Source organism: Rhinatrema bivittatum, chromosome 14, assembly GCF_901001135.1.
Source record: "Rhinatrema bivittatum chromosome 14, aRhiBiv1.1, whole genome shotgun sequence".
NCBI lineage: Eukaryota > Metazoa > Chordata > Amphibia > Gymnophiona > Rhinatrematidae > Rhinatrema > Rhinatrema bivittatum.
This window is the reverse complement of record NC_042628.1, coordinates 17,524,338-17,546,980: the sequence shown is the minus strand read 5'-3', so window position 1 is coordinate 17,546,980 and position 22,643 is coordinate 17,524,338. Positions and strand designations below refer to the sequence as shown.

General features: G+C 40.7%; 1 protein-coding gene across 2 annotated transcripts in view; it reads left to right on the top strand.

Annotated features, from left to right (window-relative positions):
* Positions 1-22,643, top strand: part of VWA3A (von Willebrand factor A domain containing 3A) — a 66,141-nt gene that overhangs the window by 36,125 nt on the left and 7,373 nt on the right. For both annotated transcript variants that reach the window (XM_029577073.1, XM_029577072.1), the window contains exons 14-28: positions 1-104; positions 790-870; positions 1,254-1,348; positions 2,424-2,543; positions 4,171-4,245; positions 7,496-7,640; positions 8,311-8,506; positions 11,247-11,317; positions 11,750-11,905; positions 13,363-13,453; positions 15,399-15,500; positions 16,525-16,622; positions 17,615-17,767; positions 20,295-20,403; positions 20,676-20,820. In XM_029577073.1, coding sequence (XP_029432933.1) covers positions 1-104; positions 790-870; positions 1,254-1,348; positions 2,424-2,543; positions 4,171-4,245; positions 7,496-7,640; positions 8,311-8,506; positions 11,247-11,317; positions 11,750-11,905; positions 13,363-13,453; positions 15,399-15,500; positions 16,525-16,622; positions 17,615-17,767; positions 20,295-20,403; positions 20,676-20,820 — 1,741 coding nt within the window. The remainder of the gene's footprint in view (positions 105-789; positions 871-1,253; positions 1,349-2,423; positions 2,544-4,170; positions 4,246-7,495; positions 7,641-8,310; positions 8,507-11,246; positions 11,318-11,749; positions 11,906-13,362; positions 13,454-15,398; positions 15,501-16,524; positions 16,623-17,614; positions 17,768-20,294; positions 20,404-20,675; positions 20,821-22,643) is intronic.

Here is a 22,643-nt window from a genome sequence, read left to right as displayed (position 1 = left end):
CCAAGAAACTAAGCCTTTACCAAGTTCTGGCTCCCAATGCTTTCTCATTCGTAGAAGAATTTGTACCTATTCTTCAAAAAATAGTCTCGTCAACTCTACACGAGGTAACGCCACTAACCTCCTAGCCCTGTGCTTCACGTGGAGCAGCAGTAAAACTGCCTTTCGGGGATTTCATGTGGCAGTTACAGAGGGGTTCAGTAACTTTAAACCCTTTTGTGTTAATGTAGGCTCGTATTAACTGCTTATCGCAGTGCGATTGCTGGAGAAGAATGTGTGGGGAACATAGTCCTTGAAAGCTAGTCACAGCCATATTGAGGGCCCACTGTACTATTTTGTATCTATGGGAAAATGCTTAGCACATCCAGCTTTAACTTACTACAATAAAAGGGTATCATATACAGTTTGTTTGTTTGTTGATATTTTATTTCACATATTGTTTGACAGACAAAAAAATGGCAAATGCATTGAACAGTTTATAAATTTAGACAATTGTTAGGTGACAGGCTACAATACAAATAAGTCAGTGCTTTATATATGTTTGATTTTAGTTTCTTATGTACTTCACTGAAATTGTCTGCTTATCAGAATCCAGCTTCTTTTAGAGAAAGGCGTGAGGCAAACCCTGCCTTTATGATACATTTCCTTTGTAGCTCTTGCTGTCATATTGCTAAACGCTAACTTTGCTGCAATAGTTAAAGTCCTAGCTCTGTACACATGTGATTGTATGTCTAGTACTGTATACAGTTTTACAGTCTGACTTTTAAATGTCTGTGCTTGTCGTCTGTTCAGAAAGCAATGATGCAGTTTGAATGGCACGATGGTTCTATAAAAAATGTTCATGTGGATCCACCCATTTTATATGAATATCAGGTAATAATTTTCTCTTTATTTCATATTATTTAAAGGATAATCAATGGAAGCTGTAGTTTGTAGTAATTTAATAATGTAATAGGAGGAATCCCTTCCAAAGGAGAATCCTTGATCAATTATTTTGATGTTCAGTATATTATGTCCCTTTGAAAACTATGCTTGTTCAGTTTGTTTGCTAATCCATTTTGAAATGAACATCTTGTTCACCTATTCCTGCTCTATAAAACGTGTTCACAGGAGTAAACCAAAATACCCCTTGAAAAAATATTTTGGTCATTCTTGCAGCTGAGAAATTTTGCAGCATAGAAGCCAAATGCATAGTTTACACTTATGTATTTTCATTTCGGTAAATATACGTATTAATTATCTGTTTTTGTTCACAGAAAGAGCTTGCTAAAACTGTGAGAATGTATGAGAAACGAATTAACTGGCTTTCATCTGGCAGTCGAAGAATTTGGGGGACTGTCTGTGAACAGAGGTATCCTTAGCTTTACATTTTCAGCATTTGAAATGTTCTTTCATCTTTCTTTTATTCTTCCTTCATCACCATCAAAAATCTGAAATTAAGCATTACTTTAAGAAGGCAAACATTATTAAGAGATATTTCAATTTAATTGAAACATTTTCAATAGAATTTGTGTGCATCCAGATGGCAGGTGAAATTTAATGTGGACAAGTGCAAGGTGATGCATATAGGGAAAATAACCCATATTAGGTGTTACCACCCAGGAGAAAGATCTAGGTATCATAGTGGATAATGCCTTGAAATAGTTGGCTCAGTGTGCTGCGGCAGTCAAAAAAGCAAACAGAATGTTAGGAATTATTAGGAAGGGAAAGGTGAATAAAACGGAAAATGTCATAATGCCTCTATATCGCTCCATGGTGAGACTGCACCTTGCATACTATGTACAATTCTGGTCGCTGCATCTCAAAAAAGATATAGTTGCACTGGAGAAGGTACGGAGAAGGGCGACCAAAATGATAAAGGGGATGGAACAGCTCCCCTAAGAGGAAAGGCTGAAGAGGTTAGGGCTGTTCAGCTCGGAGAAGAGACGGCTGAGGGGGGATATGATAGAGATGTTTAAAATCAAGAGAGGTCTAGAACAGGTAGATGTGACTCGGTTATTTACACTTTCGAATAATAGAAGGACTAGGGGGCATTCCATGAAGTTAGCAAGTAGCACTTTTAAGACTAATCTGAGAAAATTCTTTTTCACTCAACGCACAATAAAGCTCTGGAATTTGTTGCCAGAGGATGTGGTTAGTGCAGTTAGTGTAGCTGGGTTCAAAAAGGTTTGGATAAGTTCTTGGAGGAGAAGTCCATTAATGGCTATTAATCAAGTTTACTTAGGGAATAGCCACTGCTATTAATTGCATCAGTAGCATGGGATCTTCTTAGTGTTTGGGTAATTGCCAGGTTCTTGTGGCCTGGTTTGGCCTCTGTTGGAAACAGGATGCTGGGCTTGATGGACCCTTGGTCTGACCCAGTATGGCAATTTCTTATATTCTTCTCTTTGCAAGTGAAATTTAGTGTTTGTTGTGTTTCTTTTTAGGGTTGTTATCCTCGTTGACCTTTCAATAACAAACTCTATGTACATTATTCATATTCAACATTCGTTGAGGCTTTTGTTTGAGGAACAAATTTCAAACAAGGATTTCTTCAACGTTATTGCGTGAGTTTTTTCCTTTTTATTTGCCTGGCAGCCTGCTGACATCCCTGCTCCTTTCGGCTTCCATCCCAATCTGAACCTTTCCCAGTTGGTACCTCATGTTTAGCTAACATATTCTCAATAAAGCCAATTATTTAAAGAAATACACAAAAAGAAAAGAATGCAGTATCAAACATTGCATCACTCTTTAATCAAATAGTAACACTTGAAGGTTTTGAGTGAATTTGTATTTATTAAAAAATGTTTTTTATTATTATTTGATTAAAGGGTGATGTATATTTTTGATATTGCATTTTTTTGTTTTTGTGAGGCCAACATATTCTCACAGATTTCATAGCAAGAGGTTATTGAAAATTTGCCACTATTCAAAAAAATGTCCATTTTGCTTTATGCTTTTTTAAAAATATTATTTACATTCTTCACTCTTATCCATTCCACTCCAATCACATTTTGTAAGATGGGTGCTGCAATTTTAGGCAACAGAGGTTGATCCCTCTTTGGCTGACATATTAAGAATCCCAAGCAAATACTTTTCTTTTCTGTTTTTATATTGGGTGAACTACATCTCAAATTATCTTACAAGGGATTTGTTGAGAGCTTAAAATCCACAGTCTCATCAGCTGTCTGATTAAATCGGTTCCAATGCTCCCACTATTTTTGGCAATAGCAAAATATATGTTCTACTTTGTCCACTTCTCCACTTTCTGCATAATTTATTCAACTCTGAATCGCTCATCTTACTAGCAAATAGCAGAACCAAGTGGTTATTTTTTCAATTAAATTCTCTCCAAGAGGTGAATGCATAGTGTTGCTTAATGTTTCACGGTTTCTTTCCTCCCTGACTTTGCTAGCAGCAGCAGCAGTCTGTCGGCCTGATGCATGAATTTTATTTTGAATGTTCTGAAAAAAAATGCTAGTAAGGAACCTAAAATAAAGGAAAAAAAGCTGCTGCTGGTGGAAACAGAAATTGCAGTAAATATAAAACAATGAACTGTTAGTTATGATGTAATGCACCGAGAGATTTTGTTCATTACGCCTCCCAGTGCTACTTATCCGGCTATGGAATAAACTCATTCAAAGCAGGCAGGATGGGCTGATGGTCTTTATCTGCCATCATTTTTCTTTGTTTCTAAAATAGATGCAGCTTCTCTAGATTTGCAGAAAAGTAATTACAGTGTTTGTATTTTGTTTCCCTTCTTCTGCTCCTAGCAGATGTAGTTGCTCATAATAAAGGGGGTTGACCCAGCCAGGTAGCTCGTTATTAGCATTGTGTCCTTCCACATGGATGGGAGTGGTTGCGCTTGAGCCCCAGGATGGCGTGAGCTAGCAGTGCCATGGACTTAAAATTAGTACACTTGCTGAATTCTTGAGAACTCGTTGCCATTTTCATGAGGAAAATTAGGACCATTTAAACTTCAAGATTTATAAATCTGTTTACATTTCAGAAGCACAGTTTTTTATAGTGCTTTGCATATCTTCACGAAAGGGTAGCTACAAAAAAAAAATAAAAAATCTGTATAAATCCCCTGTGGTATTGCAATCTGTGATAAAGTTGCTGTGATTGTGTCTGTGTGTGTTAAATGCTAAAAAGCTTATTTTGAAGTGGATAACATTTTTATTTCTCTTTTAGTTTTGGAAGTGATATTATGCCTTGGAAGCCAGAAATGGTTCCCTCAGCTCCAGAAAATTTACAAAATGCTTGGAAGTATGTACAGATATTTATGTAAAAATTGCCTCCTGAAAACAGATCAGATTTACCAGCTGGGGAGGGCAGTAAAGGAAAATTGGTTCTTACCTGCTAATTTTCGTTCCTGTAGTACCACAGATCAGTTCAGGCTCCTGGGTTTATGCAGCCCTGCCAGCAGATGGAGACAGAGAAAGTTTTACTGCCACATAACAAGAGGTGCCACCTGCAGTCCCTCAGTATTGATCTGTACCCAAGCCAAAATCCAAACAAATACCAACACCATAACTAACCAACATCCCCTGAATGAGCAGTAGGATATGGAAAACCTGGAACAGAAAACGGTGCCCAACAAAAACCCTGTGTAGTACTAACCAATCCTGTGCCATTCTTCAGTAATCTCAGGAAAACAAATCGAGCGGACTCTCCAAACCGTTCCCGTGCTTTGCTGGAAGGGATCGTCCACAGACTGCCACGCTGGTGAGAGCGTCCCAGGCTCACAGCACCTAGCCGAAGTGCCCTCTCTGCCGGAGAGGCACAGGGAGCCCCAGCCATCACAAGCAGCACAACACAAACTGCGTGGCATGAAACCTGGTGCCGAGCCGCAGCAACAGAAGAGCCGCCGGAGGAATGGGAAATAAAAACTGAGCCGCCTGATCGCCTAAGAGGAGGCGTCAGGGTAAAGCATGCTGTCCCTCAGCCATCTCTGTTTGCTCCCTTGGCCTTTAGATTGATTTATTTATTTTTGAAAGAAAACTTTAATCAGGCAATCTAACTAACAAATCAAAACTTCCCTTGAAGAAGAATGGCTGCAGGCTCTGTCCATCCTTCACGGCGAAGGAACTGGGACCCCCAGCTTTCTGCCCTGTCCAGCGATGAAGGACCAAGCGATAAAGGGCCCCCGACCCCCCCCCCCCCCCCCTGCTCGTCCTTCTCTCAGACCAGGGGGGGGGTGGCCCCACCAGGACCTAACAATACCCTGGGAGGCAAGAACTCCTCAATCTTCTAGTCTCACTTTTATTTTTTTCTTCAAAACTCAGACTACAGGCTTAGCACCTCCACCATCTGCTGGAGACAGAGAAATACTGAGGGACTGCAGGTTGCGCCTCATGTTAAGTGTCAGTAAAACTTCTCTGTCTCCATCTGCTGGAAGGGAGGCAAAACCCAGGAGTCTGGACTGATCTGGGTATGTACAGGGAATGAAAGCCATGTCTGTGGGTGAAATATTGTTTTACCTATGTAAATGGCCTTTTTGATTATTACCCACCCTCTGAGCCTGATTTTAAAAATGATTTACATGCTTAAAAATGGGTTTTATACGTGTAAATGAGCTTTTGAAAATAGGTACGATATATGCCATTGACTTGTCCATAGGATTTACCTGTGTAAATGCTCTTTATCCATATAAATGACTTTTTGAAATAGCTACGATAGTAGTTATATTTACAGATGTAGATCCTTTTGAAAATTCACCTGTAAATGTGCATAAAAGTACCCATGTATGTTAGCAACACGAGTGCTTTTACCTCCCTTTGCAAGGCTTGGTCAGGGGTGGCACTTAACGTGGGTAGGTTTTAGAAAGGTGCCCTTGCACAAAGCAGGTGCAGATCTGTGCGGGTACTGGGACAACAATCAAAGCGAAATTAACCGTGTAATTTTGCTTTGGTTATGAAAAGCCGCTGCGTGAGGTTTGCTGAAATGCCAGCAGATTGACTGCTGCCTCCTCAATTACAATTGGCGTTTTCCAGCAATAAGATTATCGTATGGCATGCACATGGCATTACTGGCTTAGTGTTATAGTTAAAAGAAGGCAACATTTTCCCTGCAGTATTTTGAAAACATACCCTGTAGGTGGTGATGCTCCCATTGCTTTAATTAAGAATATCACTGCTGAGTTGCTGTTTTCTTTAATCCTTGAAGCAGCTCTTTCACAATTCCTCATAACTCTGGGAGAAGATATATTTGGAGCATTGTTACGAATTACCTCATACGGGAGGGCTGATGTACCAAAGGGTCATTAAAATTAATGAGCTAGGTACTTAGACACTTCACTGGCAAAAATAACCTAATTTGTCATCAGCGTGCTAAGTGCCGAGGCCCCTCCCGGAGCGGAAGTTACATTTAAAGCTCTTTTGTAGCACTTTAAAGTTAACTTTAAAGTGGTTTAAAACGTGGTTATTTATGAAAGCCTTTCCAGACCCCAACTGAACCTTAATTTACCATTAACTAACGCTTAGACCTTTTCTTAACATGGTAAATAATAACTCTACATCAAAAGGGTAATTCATTGACGTTGCAAATGCCGTAACTTAGTTCTCACCATTAATTGGCAAACTTGTTCTCTATGTTAAATTCCTAGCTCTTTTTCTCTGTTCCAAGTTGTGTAATTCCCTTGTTTTATTGTAGCTGCAACCTTTTATCAAACACCCGTTAATGTTTATTATTATTATTATTTATTATTATTTTGTGTTCCTTCGCCACTTGTTAATTGTAAACCGGCATGATGCGACATTCATCGCGAATGCCGGTATAGAGAAACTTAAAATAAATAAATAAATAACTTCCGTCAGGGGCTGAAGTAATAACCAGTCCAGCAGGCCAGACGTTTGCCACTTAGTCCTTTCACCATAATAACTTTAAAACAAAAATGCCCCTCTGCACCCCTTTGATGTCCCAAAAAAGAACCCCACACCCCCTGATTCCCCCTTTTGATCCCCTGATGTGGCAAAGAGAAATCCCACCCCAACCCTAATTTCCCCCCCCCCCCCACAACTGTATCGAAAGAAATAAACCAACCCATGCTGTGGCAAAGAATCACCCCGCGCCCTCTCCCACTTCACCAAAGAAGAACGCCCCTCCCCCAATGCAGCAAAAGGAGTCCTCCACCCCCCTTACCCCTAAGGATTTCCTAATGCTGGCGGGCAGGAGAAGACAACCTGGCATCCAAAAATGCTCTCTAGCCATGCCAAAGGGGGGGCTTGAATTTGAGGGTCCCTGGCAGGTGAGGCCAGAGCATCACTGGACACTGGGCCAGTAGGCGGTGAGGCCACCCTTCTCCAGTTGGCCAGCATTAGGAGTCCTTGGAAGGGACTAGGGGATGCGGGGTCTCCTTCAGGGAATAGGTGATTCCCCCATCCCCCCCTGGGTACAAAATGCCAGCAAGCACCAGGGTGGGGGGTGCTGTTACAATGCAGGGAACGACTTTCACTTTTAATGTAGTATTACTTGTAGCGCGGCTCTGAAGATTCAAGATTTTGACGCTGTCTTCCAGATGGGTGCTAAGCCTGCAGTGTGGAGGCAGTAGGAATGTTTTGGCCGCCCTTAAAAGAGCAGTAGAGGTAGATTTCAAAGACAAAGACCAGCACGAATCTCAAGGGCTTTATCTGTTTACGAGTGGAGTTCCAGACCAGGAGATGGTGAGTAGCTTGGAATATTGTGCACACAATAACTTTTACATTTCTGTAGTGGCGTTGGCACCGGCTTGAAAGTTATCGTCCATGCGCGTAAATTCCAACTCCGCCCCTGGAATTTCCACTCTTCAGTCTGCATAAAGTATGTAACCAGGTTATGTGCATTCTGAGTCCCGGCTGATTTTAAAACAGCCATTTACCCATGTAAAACCTTGCTCCATGCACCTAAATAGCTTTACCAAGAAGGTAATTTATAAAGGAATTTCCGTGGGTAAAAAGGTGCTTTGCCCATGGAGACGGCCATTCTAAAATGTGCTAATGCATATCTAGCCTGAATATGTCTAAGCTTACATAGACTGACTGGAGGCATTCCTGGTGGAAGTCTTGGGGAGGGGTTTTAATTCACTCCCATACTTCTGCATTTTCAAAAGTATGCACATTCAATTTCCCACAAACTTTCTGCACACGTAGTAGCAGTTGTGATTGTGCGGGAGTAAATTTGGTGGAATAATTTTCAGAGCGGACTTAGTGAAAAAGTCCACTTTAAAAAAAAATGATGCAACTTACACGCGTATTTGCTGCCTAAATTTAGGAGGGCTGTAATAAAATGACCCCCCAAAGAGTTAACAATGCTTAAAATCAGCTATAGGAGGTGTCTGATTCTTTTTCTTCCCAGCATACAGTGGATGCTTACGTTGCTGAAGTCTGTGGAGGCTGTAGTTTGCAGCTGCACGTTTGTCTCTTCACTATAACGAGTTTTGATTCGGATGGCAGTGTCCCACCCCGCTATGCAAGTGTAAAAGACACAGCCAGCTGTCTGAAGCAAATAGCACGTGCTGCCCATGGAAGGTTTCATTGGTTCGAAGAAACAGGTACCGTTTATATCTCCGTGTACTGATGCAAGAGCACACACACAGATTTCATATCTACCGAAGAAGCAGACTGCTCATAAATCACAAAACGTCTCTCAGAAGGCTTGGTAATATGCCTCCACAATGGAAAAGTTATGCAACCACAGGACTATTTTATTGTAGCCACTAGATGTGCTTTTTCTTTTATAATAAATTCTGAAAACATAGAGGGGCAGTTCTGAATAGTCTGCAGTGTGTACACGGATTCTTTGTATACTTTTGAAAATTGCCTACAAGGAGCACCTAAGAAATAGCCATACTGGGTCAGACCAAGGCTTTATCAAGCCCAGCATCCTGTTTCCGACAGTGGCCAATCCAGGCTACAAGTACCTGGCAAGCACCCAAACACTAAGTAGATCCCATGCTACTGATGCCAGTAATAGCAGTGGCTATTCCCCAAGTCAGCTTGATTAATAGCGGTTAATGGACTTCTCCAAGAACTTATCCAAACCTTTTTTAAACCCAACTGCACTAACCACATCCTCTGGCAACAAATTCCAGAACTTAATTGTGCTTTGAGCGAAAAAGAATTTTCTTCGATTAGTTTTAAATGTGCTACTAGCTAACTTCATGGAGTGTCCCCTAGTCCTTCTATTATCCGAAAGTGTAAATAACTGATTCACATCTACCCGTTCTAGACATCTCATGATTTTAAAGACGTCTATCATATCCCCCCTCAGCCGTCTCTTCTTCAAACTGAACAGCCGTAACCTCTTTAGCCTTTCCTCATAGGGAAGCTGTTCCATCCCCTTTATCATTTTGGTTGCCCTTCTCTGTACCTTCTCCAGTGCAACTATATGTTTTTTGAGATGCGGTAACCAGAACTGTACACAGTACTCGAGGTGCAGTCTCACCATGGAGCGATACAGAGGCATTATGACATTTTACATTTTATTCACCATTCCCTTTCTAATAATTCCTAACATTCTATTTGCTTTTTTGACTGTCGCAGCACACTGAACCGACGATTTCAATGTATTATCCACTATGATGCCTAAATCTTTTTCCTGGGTGGTACCTAACATCGTGCAACTACAGCATGGGTTATTTTTCCTTATATGCAACACCTTGCACTTGTCCACATTAAATTTCATCTGCCATTTGGATGCCCAATCTTCCAGTCTCGCAAGGTCCTCCTGCAATTTATCACAATCTGTTCGTGATTTAACTACTCTGAATAATTTTGTATCATCTGTAAATTTGAATTCCTCACTCTTATTCCTTTCCTGATCATTTATAAATATATTGAATAGCACTGGTCCAAGTACAGATCCCTGAGGCACTCCACTGTTTACCCTTTTCCACTGAGAAAATTGACCATGTAATCCTACTCTCTGTTTCCTATCTTTTAACCAGTTTATAATCCACGAAAGGACATCACCTCCTATCTCATAAGTTTTTAGTTTTCTTAGAAGCCTCTCATGAGGGACTTTGTCAAATGCCTTCTGAAAATCCAAATACACTACATGTACTGGCTCACCTTTATCTATGTTTATTAACCCCTTCAAAAAAATGAAGCAGATTTGTGAGGCAAGACTTCCCTTGGGTAAATCCATGTTGACTGTGTTCCATTAAACCATGTCTTTCTATATGCTCTACGATTTTGATCTTTAGAATAGTTTCCACTATTTTTCCCAGCACCAAAGTCAGGCTTACTGGTCTAGGGTTTCCTGGATCGCTCCTGGAGCCCTTTTAAAATACTGGGGTTACATTGGCTACCCTCCAGTCTTCAGGTACAATGGGTGATTTTAATGATAGGTTATCCATTTTAATTAAAAGATCTGAAAATTCATTTTTTAGTTCCTTCAGAACCCTGGAATGCATACCATCCATTACCTCTCTCACCAAATCCTGCATTCCACTAAGAATTAAATCTAAAATAGCTCCCTCTCTCGTTGGTCCCTGAACCAATTGCTCCATGAAGCAGTCGTTTATTCCATCCAGGAACTTTATATCTCTAGCAATTGAAATCTCCCATTATTACTGCACTGCCAAATTGGTTTGCTTCCCTGATTTCTCTTAGCATTTCATCATCTGTCTGACCATTTTGGCCAGGTGGACGGTTTTGGGAAGCCTAGGTTTTGGACGCCTAAGTTGGATGACAAAAACAGCTGGACACATGCCTTCAGTCACCTGTTAAGCTGTAGCCTGTAGCTAAGAAACCTAAGCGCCTTTCCCTCTGCGCTGCCTGTCATATTCGGGCATCTCAGCCTGGCGTGCCCGCTAGATTGTGCCAGCACTGTTTGGAGGCTCAGGGAGAATTATCTTCCTCTGATTATACTAAGCCTGGTTCTTCCCAGCCGGATGAAGGTCCGGGTAAAGAAGTGACAGGAGGGGCACCTGATCTTGGAACTCCCCTAACTGGTTCATCAGCGGAGGAGGTCTGTGTGATCAGCCTTCTGGGAATAAAGAGAGCCAACTTAGTAACTTACTTGAATAGGGGCGTCAAGGAAGCCTATGGACATTCTTCTCCCATGGGGTCCGAAACATAGGATGCTGCCTGAGTCAGGGGATTGCAGGTGTGGGACAAATTAATCCAGAGGCTGTTTGGATGGCAGTAGCTGCAGAAAGGCTGTAATCAACTGGCAGACTGTATATATAATAATGAGCATTTCTAGCTGCATCACTCTGACGTTCTGCATGCCAGTTTACATTTTATTTTGCTGAGGTATTTTCAGTTTAGTTTCTCATTGGTTTCCAGGCATAATTGAGAGTGATGATATCAATGCTATTTTGTCAGAAATGGAAAAGGCAGTCAACTACTCTAAAAAGGTATGCTTTGTAACAATTTTATCAAATATACACCTGTAGCTATAATACACGTCCAAGGATGTCAGTTGTGCCCTATGATAGAGTATCCCAAGAGATTCCTCACAACCTTTTTTGCATTAATTTAAAATTCAAAAAGATGCCTTATATCCTGTGCTATATAGTGCAATTATACAATATTAACACTGTCAGTGCTTGCTTTGTCTTTAATATTTTGTAAAGCAGTTATCTTGAAAATAATTAATTTTATTTCTTTACATCTACTTGTCTAATCAATTTTTGTTGCACCAGTAAAATCTTTTAAGAACAAATTACTTAGATGCATGAATATATAGATAAAATGCTGGCAGCTCTCTAGAAAAAATGTATTTTATTGCTGACTCCTAGAGTGAAATTTTAAGCAGAGTGTGATGGCCTTTGCATGATTCCTTGCAGTGCGCCTGCCTAGTGGAGTCTCTAAAGCAACGCTGTGGAGGTCAGGCAGAGCAGTCCTTCCAGGAAGATGAGAGACAGATGCATTTTAAAAGACAGAAAGACAGACAACAGAAATTATCTTCTCCAAAACCCACAGCACTCACACTGGCCAGAATGGTTTGATTTTTTTTTATTCAACTAATAATTTAACATGAAAATTATTTATTCAGCTCACTCTTATATAATAACGGTTTATTTATTTATTTATTAATCATCTTCTGTGTGCTGACAACTGCTTAAGCTCTGGTCCGGAGCATGGTATGTGTATTGTAAGAGTCGTGGTTTCCTCTCCTTAGGCACTTCCAGAAAGCAATGCAAGTTAGTATTGATGTTTCCGTTTCGATGTTTTAAAGGTTTATAATATCGCAGCAGAGCTTTTTCCTGACCAGTACAATCCAAGCATGATATCACAAAGCAGTACTATCAATCAGTCACATGCAGCTTTCATCCATCAGCACCCAGATTCATTCTATAATGAACACTGTAAACTGAACAGTAAAAACAGGGCACAACAGATAAAAATGAAGATTCTTTATGCATTACTATGCAGGTAGAGTCCATGCTTATGGAATTTTGCTTACAGGTCAAATTGCTCAAACCTTTGCTTTTTAATTTCTTAGAGAGGTGAATTTTTGAAAATGCAAAATGTGTGTTGTTGCCTCTCCCAGCCTAAATCCCATCCCAAGAACATCTCCACGAGAATGTAGGTAAAAATACTCCTGTTGTAGAACAATGCACATCCTTTTACCTGCATACAGGGTGGGCAATTTTCAAATAGTTTTTTTACCCAGGTAAGTAGCCATTCATGCAGGTAAATGGCTTTTGAAAATTTCCTTCATTTTTTTAAATTAGATGTCTTTATTAGTATCTTTATCAGATTTAGAGCCTTTATTTTACTATTCTTTACCCAAGGAAAAAATCTTTATGGAGGTCGATATTTAGTTTGAACTTATTCAACTAAGTAGTGCTGTTTCAATAATCGGCTGTGTTCAGTGGCCACCACTTAGCAGATAACTAGTCATCAACCCCAGTGATGCAACCATGTTGAGGGCTAGGATGCATATATACAGGTCTAAAGAATATTTGATGCCTGATGTCAATAACAGGCATCTTCCCCTTTCAAGGCAACTGTTTCACTTAAGTTTCCTACAAAATGGCTTCAAAAAAGGGCCATCTCCAAGCTCCCCGAAGGTTCAGGTGGCAGCCTCATCGTGTTATAAGGAAAGAATGCAAGAATCTTTGGTAGCAGTGCATTCATTTTTCACTATTTGTACTTTTACATGCACTAGAACGAGGCATTCCGGGGGGGGGGGAGGGCCGAGTTGAGGCGGGAAAACATTTACACACACATTTTCGATTTTCAAAAGTATGCGCATAAATCTACACCTTTTTACATCTGCTACAGAGCAGGTGTAACCATGTGCGTGTTTGCACACCTGCTCATTTTCAAAGTGGACTTCTTCGCATAAATCTGCTTTGTACACGCAAACCTTTGCCCTACGTAGGCTGCTGAAATGTGATTTAATGTTGTTCTATGACCAGGAAACATGATGAGAAATAATTTTTCATTTTAGAATATTAAGGAAGACCAGCATGGGGAGAAAAAACATGCAATGAGAGCCCTGATGTGGCGTCCGAATAGTGCCAAAGCTATAATTCCAGCAGGTGCAGTTCATTGTACAGCTCATGTGTAGATATTGGAAAAGTGTATTGTTATTAACCTCATCTACTCTGAGAGTTCATTTTGAAAGTGCTTCAGTGGGTTGCAAACCTTGCAGAACCATCACTCATAGTCACCAAAGTTAGTGTAGAATTTCACTCTCTAGCAATGTCTACAGAGTCCTTGGAGCTTATCTGTGGAGTTCTTGATCAACCTTTTTTGTACACTACCGGGAGATGGAGCTCATTTTGCATAAGGAGTTACTTGGTATCCCCTGCTTCGTGGCCCATGGGCAGGGACAAAATGGGCAGGGCTGGCCCGATGGCACTGCCTGTTCAGTCCCCAAGTCGGGTCTTCTGCTCCCTGGGTAGGGTGGGCTACGATGCTGCAAAAGGCAGCATTCACAGCTTCCATCATGATCGTCTCTCAAGGGTGGTACCTGGTGGCAGGATTCATTGTCCACATTTGCAGATTTCCAGAAGGAGTCCTGGTGCATGGTCCCTAGGCGTATTGAGGGTGGAGGGATAAAATAAGGGAAAAACTGCCTGGGAGTTGCAAATGAAGGCTCATGGCGCCAGGATCTCAGGCCTTGACCCACTTTAGCTGGAGGCCCAAAAGTTAAAAAAAAATAAATAGGGGAAAATATTAAAATAAAACTAAACCCAGGTCTTTCCCTGTGAGGAAAAGTGTCTTACCTGAGATTAAATACAGCAGCCTTTCTGCTCCAGATGCAACACTACTGACCAGCCAATAGAGAGAATTCACTGTGGTTGATCAGTGAAATCCATGTTCTTAGCTACAGTTATTTCCCACTTTCCATTAAGAGTAGAAGGGGCTATTTTCTCTCTCTTATTCCATCCATATGTACATATGCACACATACATGAAGAACCGAAGAACCTCTCCTATATGTTGTGCTTAGAACTTTAGATTTATTGCTTTGAAAACTTAGGGGGCAATTTTGAATTGTCTTTATTATTTGCAGCATACAGGGACACTTTTAGCTTATGTACCTTGCAGTCATTGTTCAAAGGGAAGCAGTGTGTGGTCTTCCCCTTTGAAAATCAGCAGCCACAAAGAATGCACGCTAAGAGTGCCCAAGTGCTTTGCACCCGCTGCTTGTGCGAGTGGCTGAGAACAGGTAAAATAGTACGTGTTCTTGACATTTTCAACAGTATGCCGCTGTTTTACTCCCCAGCCTACAAACCAGAACATACTTTTAGCAGGCAGAGGAGGACAATCTTCAACCAAGTCATTTTTTTCGGGGGAATTGCTTTAAAAATTGTCATCCTCCATATTTAAATGATCAAACTCAATCTATTGTATGATGGCACCTAGCAAAACATTTAGGTTTAGATCATGAATCCAGCCTTTTTTTTTTTTCTCAGTCATGAGTTATTAGGGAAATGATAAGAGAAATAAGTAAAAACAAAAGCCAGAAACTGGAAAGTTTCTAAATGCAGTAGATTTGCAAAGAAAACGCATAAAACCAAACTGCATTCCTAGGCATACAACAAAAAGCTTTTCCACTAATAGAGCTGCTTCTCTTCTTGTTAACTTTCACCCAAGAGTTTTTTATGATGCCTCGGTTAATATATTAATATATTACAAATACATATGGATCAATCAGCCCACTATGTTTTCATGTATGTGGGGTTGGGTGGATGGGATCTGGAAAAGTGGATGGTTGAATACTTCCTTTTCCTTCTGGAAAATTCATGAGATTGTCTATATGATGTGAGAATATGGATTCTGGGCATCAAAGGCAATTCAATGAAAGGAATTTAGTATGGAATGGTATGGATGTTTTTCACTGCTCACATTATATTTTATTTGCTTCTTATTAAATTGTTATTCATGAAAAATGCAGACTAATTTTGAAATGATAGCCCTGTATCTATTACGTCTCTAGCTGGAAGCATTAATCATATAAAATTGATTTCTCTTAAAGCCCAGCCAGTAAAAGAATGGTTTCAGACTGGTGAAGTTAAACCAAAGAAGCAACCAAAGACATCCTTCTCTGTGTTTTACACTGACAAAGGAAAGAGTGTAGGTAAGTGTTCTTTAGCGCAGACAGCTAAAATTTAGCTTTTTATGATGCACTCCCTAAAAGTCCATGAGACACGTATAAGATTGCAGTTGAAAACCAATCCATTTCCCAGGGAACAGATTTCTCCATCACTAAATAACATATTTAGAATCCGTTCAATAAAAGCTTACTTGCGATTTATGTAGTCTTTGTCGCCATCTGCTGGCACGGATGAATAAACCCAGGAGCCCGGACTGATCCAGGAATGTACAGTGAATAACATATTTAGAATCCATTCAACAAAAGTTTACTTGCGATTTATGTAGTCTTCATATGGCATGATCATAAAGATTGTGACCACGTGATCCCTGCCTGATTCGGTAAAGGGTGAAACAACCCATACAGAATTTTTTCAAATTCATTTGTCTTTCACAGCAAGCCGGCAATGGAACAGACTGCCAAAGAGAAGGCTAGATTTCACTTACATACACTTTCTTCCTAGCTGATGGTGGTAGAACATCTATGAGATGGTTAAAAAAAAAAGAATAACCTGGAAAGTTAATTTATACTCAAATATAAATTACCTGTAGGAGACTGGGATAGGTGAGTGCACCTTTTAGTTCAGAGACAAGGAACAAAGAGAAGGATGAGGGATCGCAGGAGCAAGAAGGGACACCGAAGACAGACCAGGAAGACAAGAACTCAAGATGAACCAGACAGCCAGTGGTACCGGAATCAAGGCACAGGAACGTAGGAATAGATCAGGAATCAGGAACTAGGAACAGAAGTCAGGAATCAAGCACGCTGAGGCAATGCACTTCTCTGAGGCCACGGCTTAATGCCGAGGCGGAGGGTGAAGGGAGAGAGCCCTGATGTCATCAGCAAGCGCCACAGGGAAGTTCCCGCCTCTCTGGGTAATTTTAAAAAGCCCATTTACTTGCAGAACCAGAGTTTGTGTGTAAATGCTTTTGAAAATGACCCTATCGTGTGACAGATTCTTTAGGAAAGTATTGACTGATCTTCTATTTATTTACTTTTTGCTGGCTAGGTGCAGTTTTCAAGAAGTATCCAAAGATGAAGACTGTTCGAAAGTCCATTCCTTTTGTTACCTTGCCAAAAGAAGAGGAAATTTGTTCAACAAAAGAGGTGTTAATAACAGAACTAATTTGCAATCAGAAATGTAAATGTAACTGTCTTATTTAAAATGCCCATAATTACAACTTAATCAAATATATACACCATCTGGAAAACATGACATTTGCTTTGAACTGCTTGAATAAATGGAGCTCTCCAGCCAATCCCAGAAAGGGTTATTATGTATGTTAGCTTGAGGCCTGGCCTGCTGCTTATTCCACAGGTTGTATCAGAACAAACCTGACCAGGCCCACCGAACCTCCTCAGAGAGCAGAAAAAAATTCCCCTTCAGACAGAACGTGCCTCAGCTTCAAAACGTATTGGATATAAGTTCAGATTTTAACCTTTTTCACTAGAAATGTCATCTTAAGTTAGTAGAACTTCCTCAGGGAATTATTTGAATCCATTTTGAACTGGCTGCTTCCTTTTCTAGCATGTGCAGATACAGCATACTGATGCATTAATCTCTGAAGTTTGTTTGACTCCAGCTCAGCTTCCTTCTTTAGCTAGATATAGAAACATAGAAACATAGAAATGACGGCAGAAGAAGACCAAACGGCCCATCCAGTCTGCCCAGCAAGCTTCACACATTTTTTCTCATACTTATCTGTTTCTCTTAGCTCTTTGGTTCTATGGAAGAGACACAGAAAGACAGAGAACATCCACCTAGGATAAGGCCCTAGTTTGTGTATGATTCTATTTGTTAATAAAATTTTAGCTCTGTACAGCTGCTTTAGCAAAAGTTGAAAATAGTAAGAGATTGTCTCTGCTGTTACTAATCTACCATCACTAGTGCCTACTTCCAAAATGTGATCTAATTCTGTTTACACACTGCAGGCATTATCGGTTATTTTGCACTGAAAATGAACCAGATTTAGGTGCGTTTGATCTCTTAGTTCAGTAGTTCGATTAATAGTATGAAGAGAAGGTGTTCAGTCTTTGTAAATGTTTCTGTTTTCATTGATATTTATTATAATCAAGCATTTTGTTCTTTTCCTGTAAAGTGGTTGAAGATGTATAGCTTAAAGAAGCTGAAATTAGAACTGCCTCGTCTGATGTTTGGTCCAGACTGCAACCATCAGAAAAAAACGGTGCAGTCTTTAAACAAGAAAGTGTCTGCAAAATACTGTACCATCTTTCCAAGTGTGGAGGTCAATGTAAGTCGGTGCAATTTCTCTGTGGGGTTCAGAGACAGAGAAGGGATTGTGTCCTAATTAGAGCTAGATCTCATTTAATGCAAACTGTTTGTGATTTGGGGGCAATAATGTCACTGCCTGGAGGGGTTGCAGGTCTGCAGGTACAAAGTCCCTTCAGGTTTGCAAGCTCATTTTCAAAAGGGAAACTCTCTGCTGAGTTTCCCTTTGAAAATCTGGACTAGCGCACACACTGCAGTCATGATGCACCCATAGACTGCACCTGTACTGAAGAAGGAGCAAAGTAAATTCCCAAAAGTTACATGCATTGAATCACTGTGTGTACTTTCCTTCCCCTGTCATAACCTTGCTCATAGGCATGGGTTTACCTGTGCAAAAAAACATTTTAATGTTGCCCTGCCCATGTTATCAACCTTGGTAATCATTGAGAGCCTACAAGTTTTAATACTTTTTCCCATCAGGAAGATCCTGATTCCAGGCACCAAAGGGTTAATGCCATGTTTAACATTTTCAATGTAAAAAGTTTTAAAGTTTTAATGCAATGTTATGTAAATTTTAATGTTTTAATGTAAAAAGCCCTGGCCAGACAAGCCCCGGGCGAGTTCCCGTTCTCTGTAAACCAGATTGATTTGTATCTCATACAGGAATTTCGGTATAGAAAAAATTAAAAATAAATAAATAAATAATGATAGTGTGGCACCCGGACTCATTTTATGCTATTGTGGAAGAGAAGCACTAGGGCTTGAAACTTGTAAGAAGCACAATCATTTGTAAACGGCTTTAAGAACCAAGCCTTACAGAATATCAGTCTGTGCAGGATGTCTTTTGTGCCTGGCTCAGAGTTTGCATTTTCTTAAGGCCACCTGCATGGTCCCAATATCTCAGTCTTGAGAGCCTTAAGTGTTTGTTTCATATTTTAAGGAACAACCACATGGAAATATAGCAGAGTAGTAAAACACATAAGCATTTCATTTTGGATAGCAGAATAACTGCTTTTCAGATGCGATATGCAGATCACTGGTCTCAGTTAATCCAAAAAAAAAAAAAGCATACTATAAACAAGTAGCCTTTTGTGAATAAAACCTGCTGCTTTGAATGTCTGTTGATCCAACTCTGAAAACATTCACAAACAGCAGTGGTTGAAATGAAAGTAGGTGTTCGGATCAGTTACTTCTCCAAAGCTGCTACTTACTTTACTGCAGCACCTCCAAGTCGGCCTTTGTTGATCTCCCATGTGCTTCGTATTTGAGGCAGCTTCCAGGCGAAATATTTGAATGCTCTTCATCTACCATGGTTTGAATTGGGTATTTTTCCACCAGATTTGGAGTCTCATCCAATATCTTGTCTTCTTTTTCCTTGGAAAGCTTTTCTGCTGTCTAATAGCCTCCTTCTACTTCGGAAATAATTACACAAAGAGTGGAGACTGTTGGACTAGTCCCCTGGGTCAGACCATGGTGCTATGTGCTGCTGTGTGTGAGATCCAAGTTTGGGTCACAAGAAATATGAGAAATTCCATACTGGGTCAGACTAACGGTCCATCCAGCCCAGCATCCTGTCTCTGACAGTGGCCAATCCAGGTCACAAGCACCTAGCAGAATGCCCATGAATAGATCCAGTCCTTGTTGCTCATAACCAGAGATAAGCGATGGCTTTCCCAAGTCTACATGGCTAATAATGGTTTCTGGAGTTTTCCTCCAGGAACTTGTCTAAACCCTTTTAAAATCCAGCCTCACTAAGTGCTTTCACACATCCTCTGCCAAGAAATTCCACAGTGCCCAACAGGGCCAGTCGGGCCTGGCCTGACCATACCACAGAGGAGGTACAGTGCTGAGGATGCACCCCTCCAGCCTGAGTGCCAAGAACAGCCCAAAAATAAAAAGAATGGACACTGCAAGCTTGTTACTAGGCCATAATTAAAGTATAGTGCAATAACAAATATGCATAAGAAATACATTTTAATAAGCGATTCGTCTTTAAAAGATTGATGGAATTAGGCAAGAAAGGACTTCAAACTATAATATGTGTCTTATTTTTTTAACAACTCCATTTAACTGAGATCAATATTCAAAGTGTTTGTCTAATTTTTGGAGTCAGCTGTACACGACTTGAGATTTGTACACACACACACACACACACACACACACACACACACCCCTTGTTGCCCATACGAAATTTTTCTGGGTGAAAAGAGTTAGCCCTGGAGACATTCCTAGGGTGCAGTTTCACTTTGTCCAGACAGCGCTAATGTGCAGTGGTACCCAGACGAAGTTAACGGGGTAAAGTCTAGCCAAATCCCTGTCCAAAAGTTATCCAGATATCTTTATCCAGCTACATTCAGCAGAACACTTGTCTGGGTAACTTTCACTGAATATCCAGCTAAAGCTATCTGGATAACTTTCCTGCTCCTGACTTACTCAGTATGAACGTCACTGAAAATGGACCATAAGAAACAGTGGCACAAGCACATAAACAAGTTTACAGAATAACAGAAGGGCTAGAGGCTCCAGTTAATTTTCTTGGATCGTTTCAGGGCGCGGTGAAACATCTGCAGTTTCAGCCTAAAGAACTGGAGGAGTATATTGAACAAACTGAGAAAGTGCTGCGGCGCTATATACAGCGGATGCAGTGGCTCTTGTCAGGTAAACTTTGAAAGTATTTTGCATGCCTTTGGCTCTGCTGAGGGAGGCAGGATCTCAGAGACCCCACGTATGCAAACTGGGGAATAGCCCAAAGCTTCATTCTGGAGCCTGCTGCTCTCACTCCTGCCATGCATGCCCCTTTTCTCTCCCCATGCCTAATTCCAACAGCAAGGATCCCAGTGGCACTGTCATCACTGTCCAGCATAGCAAAAGCGTAGCCTCTGAAAAGATGAAAAAATTGCATGCAAAATAACCTTTATGTTTTGTTATAGGAAGCCGCCGTTTGTTTGGCACTATTTTGGAGTCAAAAGTGTGTATTTTGCTTGACACATCTGGTTCTATGGACCCATATTTACTAGAGGTCAAGAGGGAGCTTACCTCACTGATGTGGGAACAGCTGAAAACAAATTGTGACAGGTATGTGAAAAGCTACTGAGGGTTAGGTGTTAAAAGCTCTCAAAGATCTTGTTCAAATGGTCCAGAAAGGAATGGCACTGGCTCAGTGGCGGTGCTGTGCACTGATATGCACAAGATTCCCAGTTCGATCCTTAAATCGGGTCTTCCGCTCCTCGGGTCAGCTCTGGAGGCGGCGTTCACCGCTACCAGCAGGGGAGGGAGAGTCATGGTCCTCGCTGGTGACACCTAGTGAGCAGAATCAGGAATCCTGGTGCCTGACCCACAGCCCAGGACTGCCACTGCAGTGATCAGGCTAAGTACATTGGGAGGAATATAAAATAAGGGTGGCAAATCCCCGGAGAGATGTGAACGAAGGCTCTATAGCACCAGGATCCTGAAGCAAGTTTTAAAACCACCTTCCTCATTCACCTGTAGATGTTATCTGTGAGATTATCTTATTATCGGCGAGAACCTGTCCCCAAAGAATATTGCAGTGATTCGTTAAAAGTAGACGTCAAGCCCTTGGATTCAGATCTCTTCCAATCACCCATTTTTTCTGCATGCGCAGCATTCTGTTGTTATGTTTCCCGGGTAAAATAATTTCTTCCTGATCCTTGGAAGATGATTTGAACAAATGGCCATATGACTGCCTTCTAATAAGAACCTTAGTAACGCTGAATTTCCAGTTATGCCTGCATCTTCTGTGAGGTCATCCAGTTTGATTTTAAGAATACTTATTAGAGCACATGACTCGAACTATTGCGATCAAGAGTATATCCCATGCCTTAAGCAACTCTTTGGATGGAGAACCTTGGCATTAACACTAATTCAGCAACTACACCATATGGAGAGTAGTTTTCAAAGGCATTTCCACAGGTACAATGATGCTTTACCCTTGGAGAGGGCCCAATATATGGGTGAACTTAGGTGCATAATTTACCAGAACGGAGAGGGGGCCATTCCTGGGAATGGGGTTGGGGAGAGGTTTGTCCTTCTACGCATACTCTGGGATTTTCAAAAGTAGGAGTGTAAAATTGGCTGAAAACGTTTTGCACAGGTGTTAGCAAGTCTAAATGTGCACAGGCAGCTTTAGTGAGATAATCTTCAAAGTGAGCTTGCATGCATGTAACTTCAGCACATGCAGGATGGAAAATGTATGCAAGCTGTTACAAAATTACCCCCATCATTTTTAAAGCCATTTCTGTAAGTGCTTTACCCCTAGAAATGAATTTAAAAAAAATTTGCCCTCCCTATATGTTTGTGAATGTATGTGCATAGGGCCTGTACGTGCGAAATTTTACTCACAGTAAGAAGAGGAATTGTTGTGGGTTTATAATTATTTGTATTCTTTTATATTTTCAAAAGTACATGTGTAATGTTTCACAAAAAAAACTATCTTCACAAATTAGCAGATGTAAATGTGCCTGGATAGTTTTTCTGGGATAATTTTGAAAATCAAATGTGTGTTCTTTCACTTTGAAAATTAGTGTAAAGTCTGCAGGCAAAAAATATCCACCAACTTTATACTTTTGTGCTGGTCTTAAAATTACCCCCATAATGAACAAACTGATTGGTCTGCCAGCTGCCTCCTGCAAAACGATAGTGAGATCCTTCTAAAAACATTTACAACCTTATGCTACATGTTTAACAATGTCCCAACTCTCTGTACATTCTAAAAGAGCACACAGGCACTAATTAAAGGCGGTCTGTTCTCATGCTGAAGGTACCTAACATTCTGCACCTAGGTACTATCCCGTGTATCATTGCAACTGCACTGAGAAAGGAAGGTGCATGGGGTGCGTCAGACCGTGCTTTACACTAGAGCACTGTGTCGCCAGGGCTGG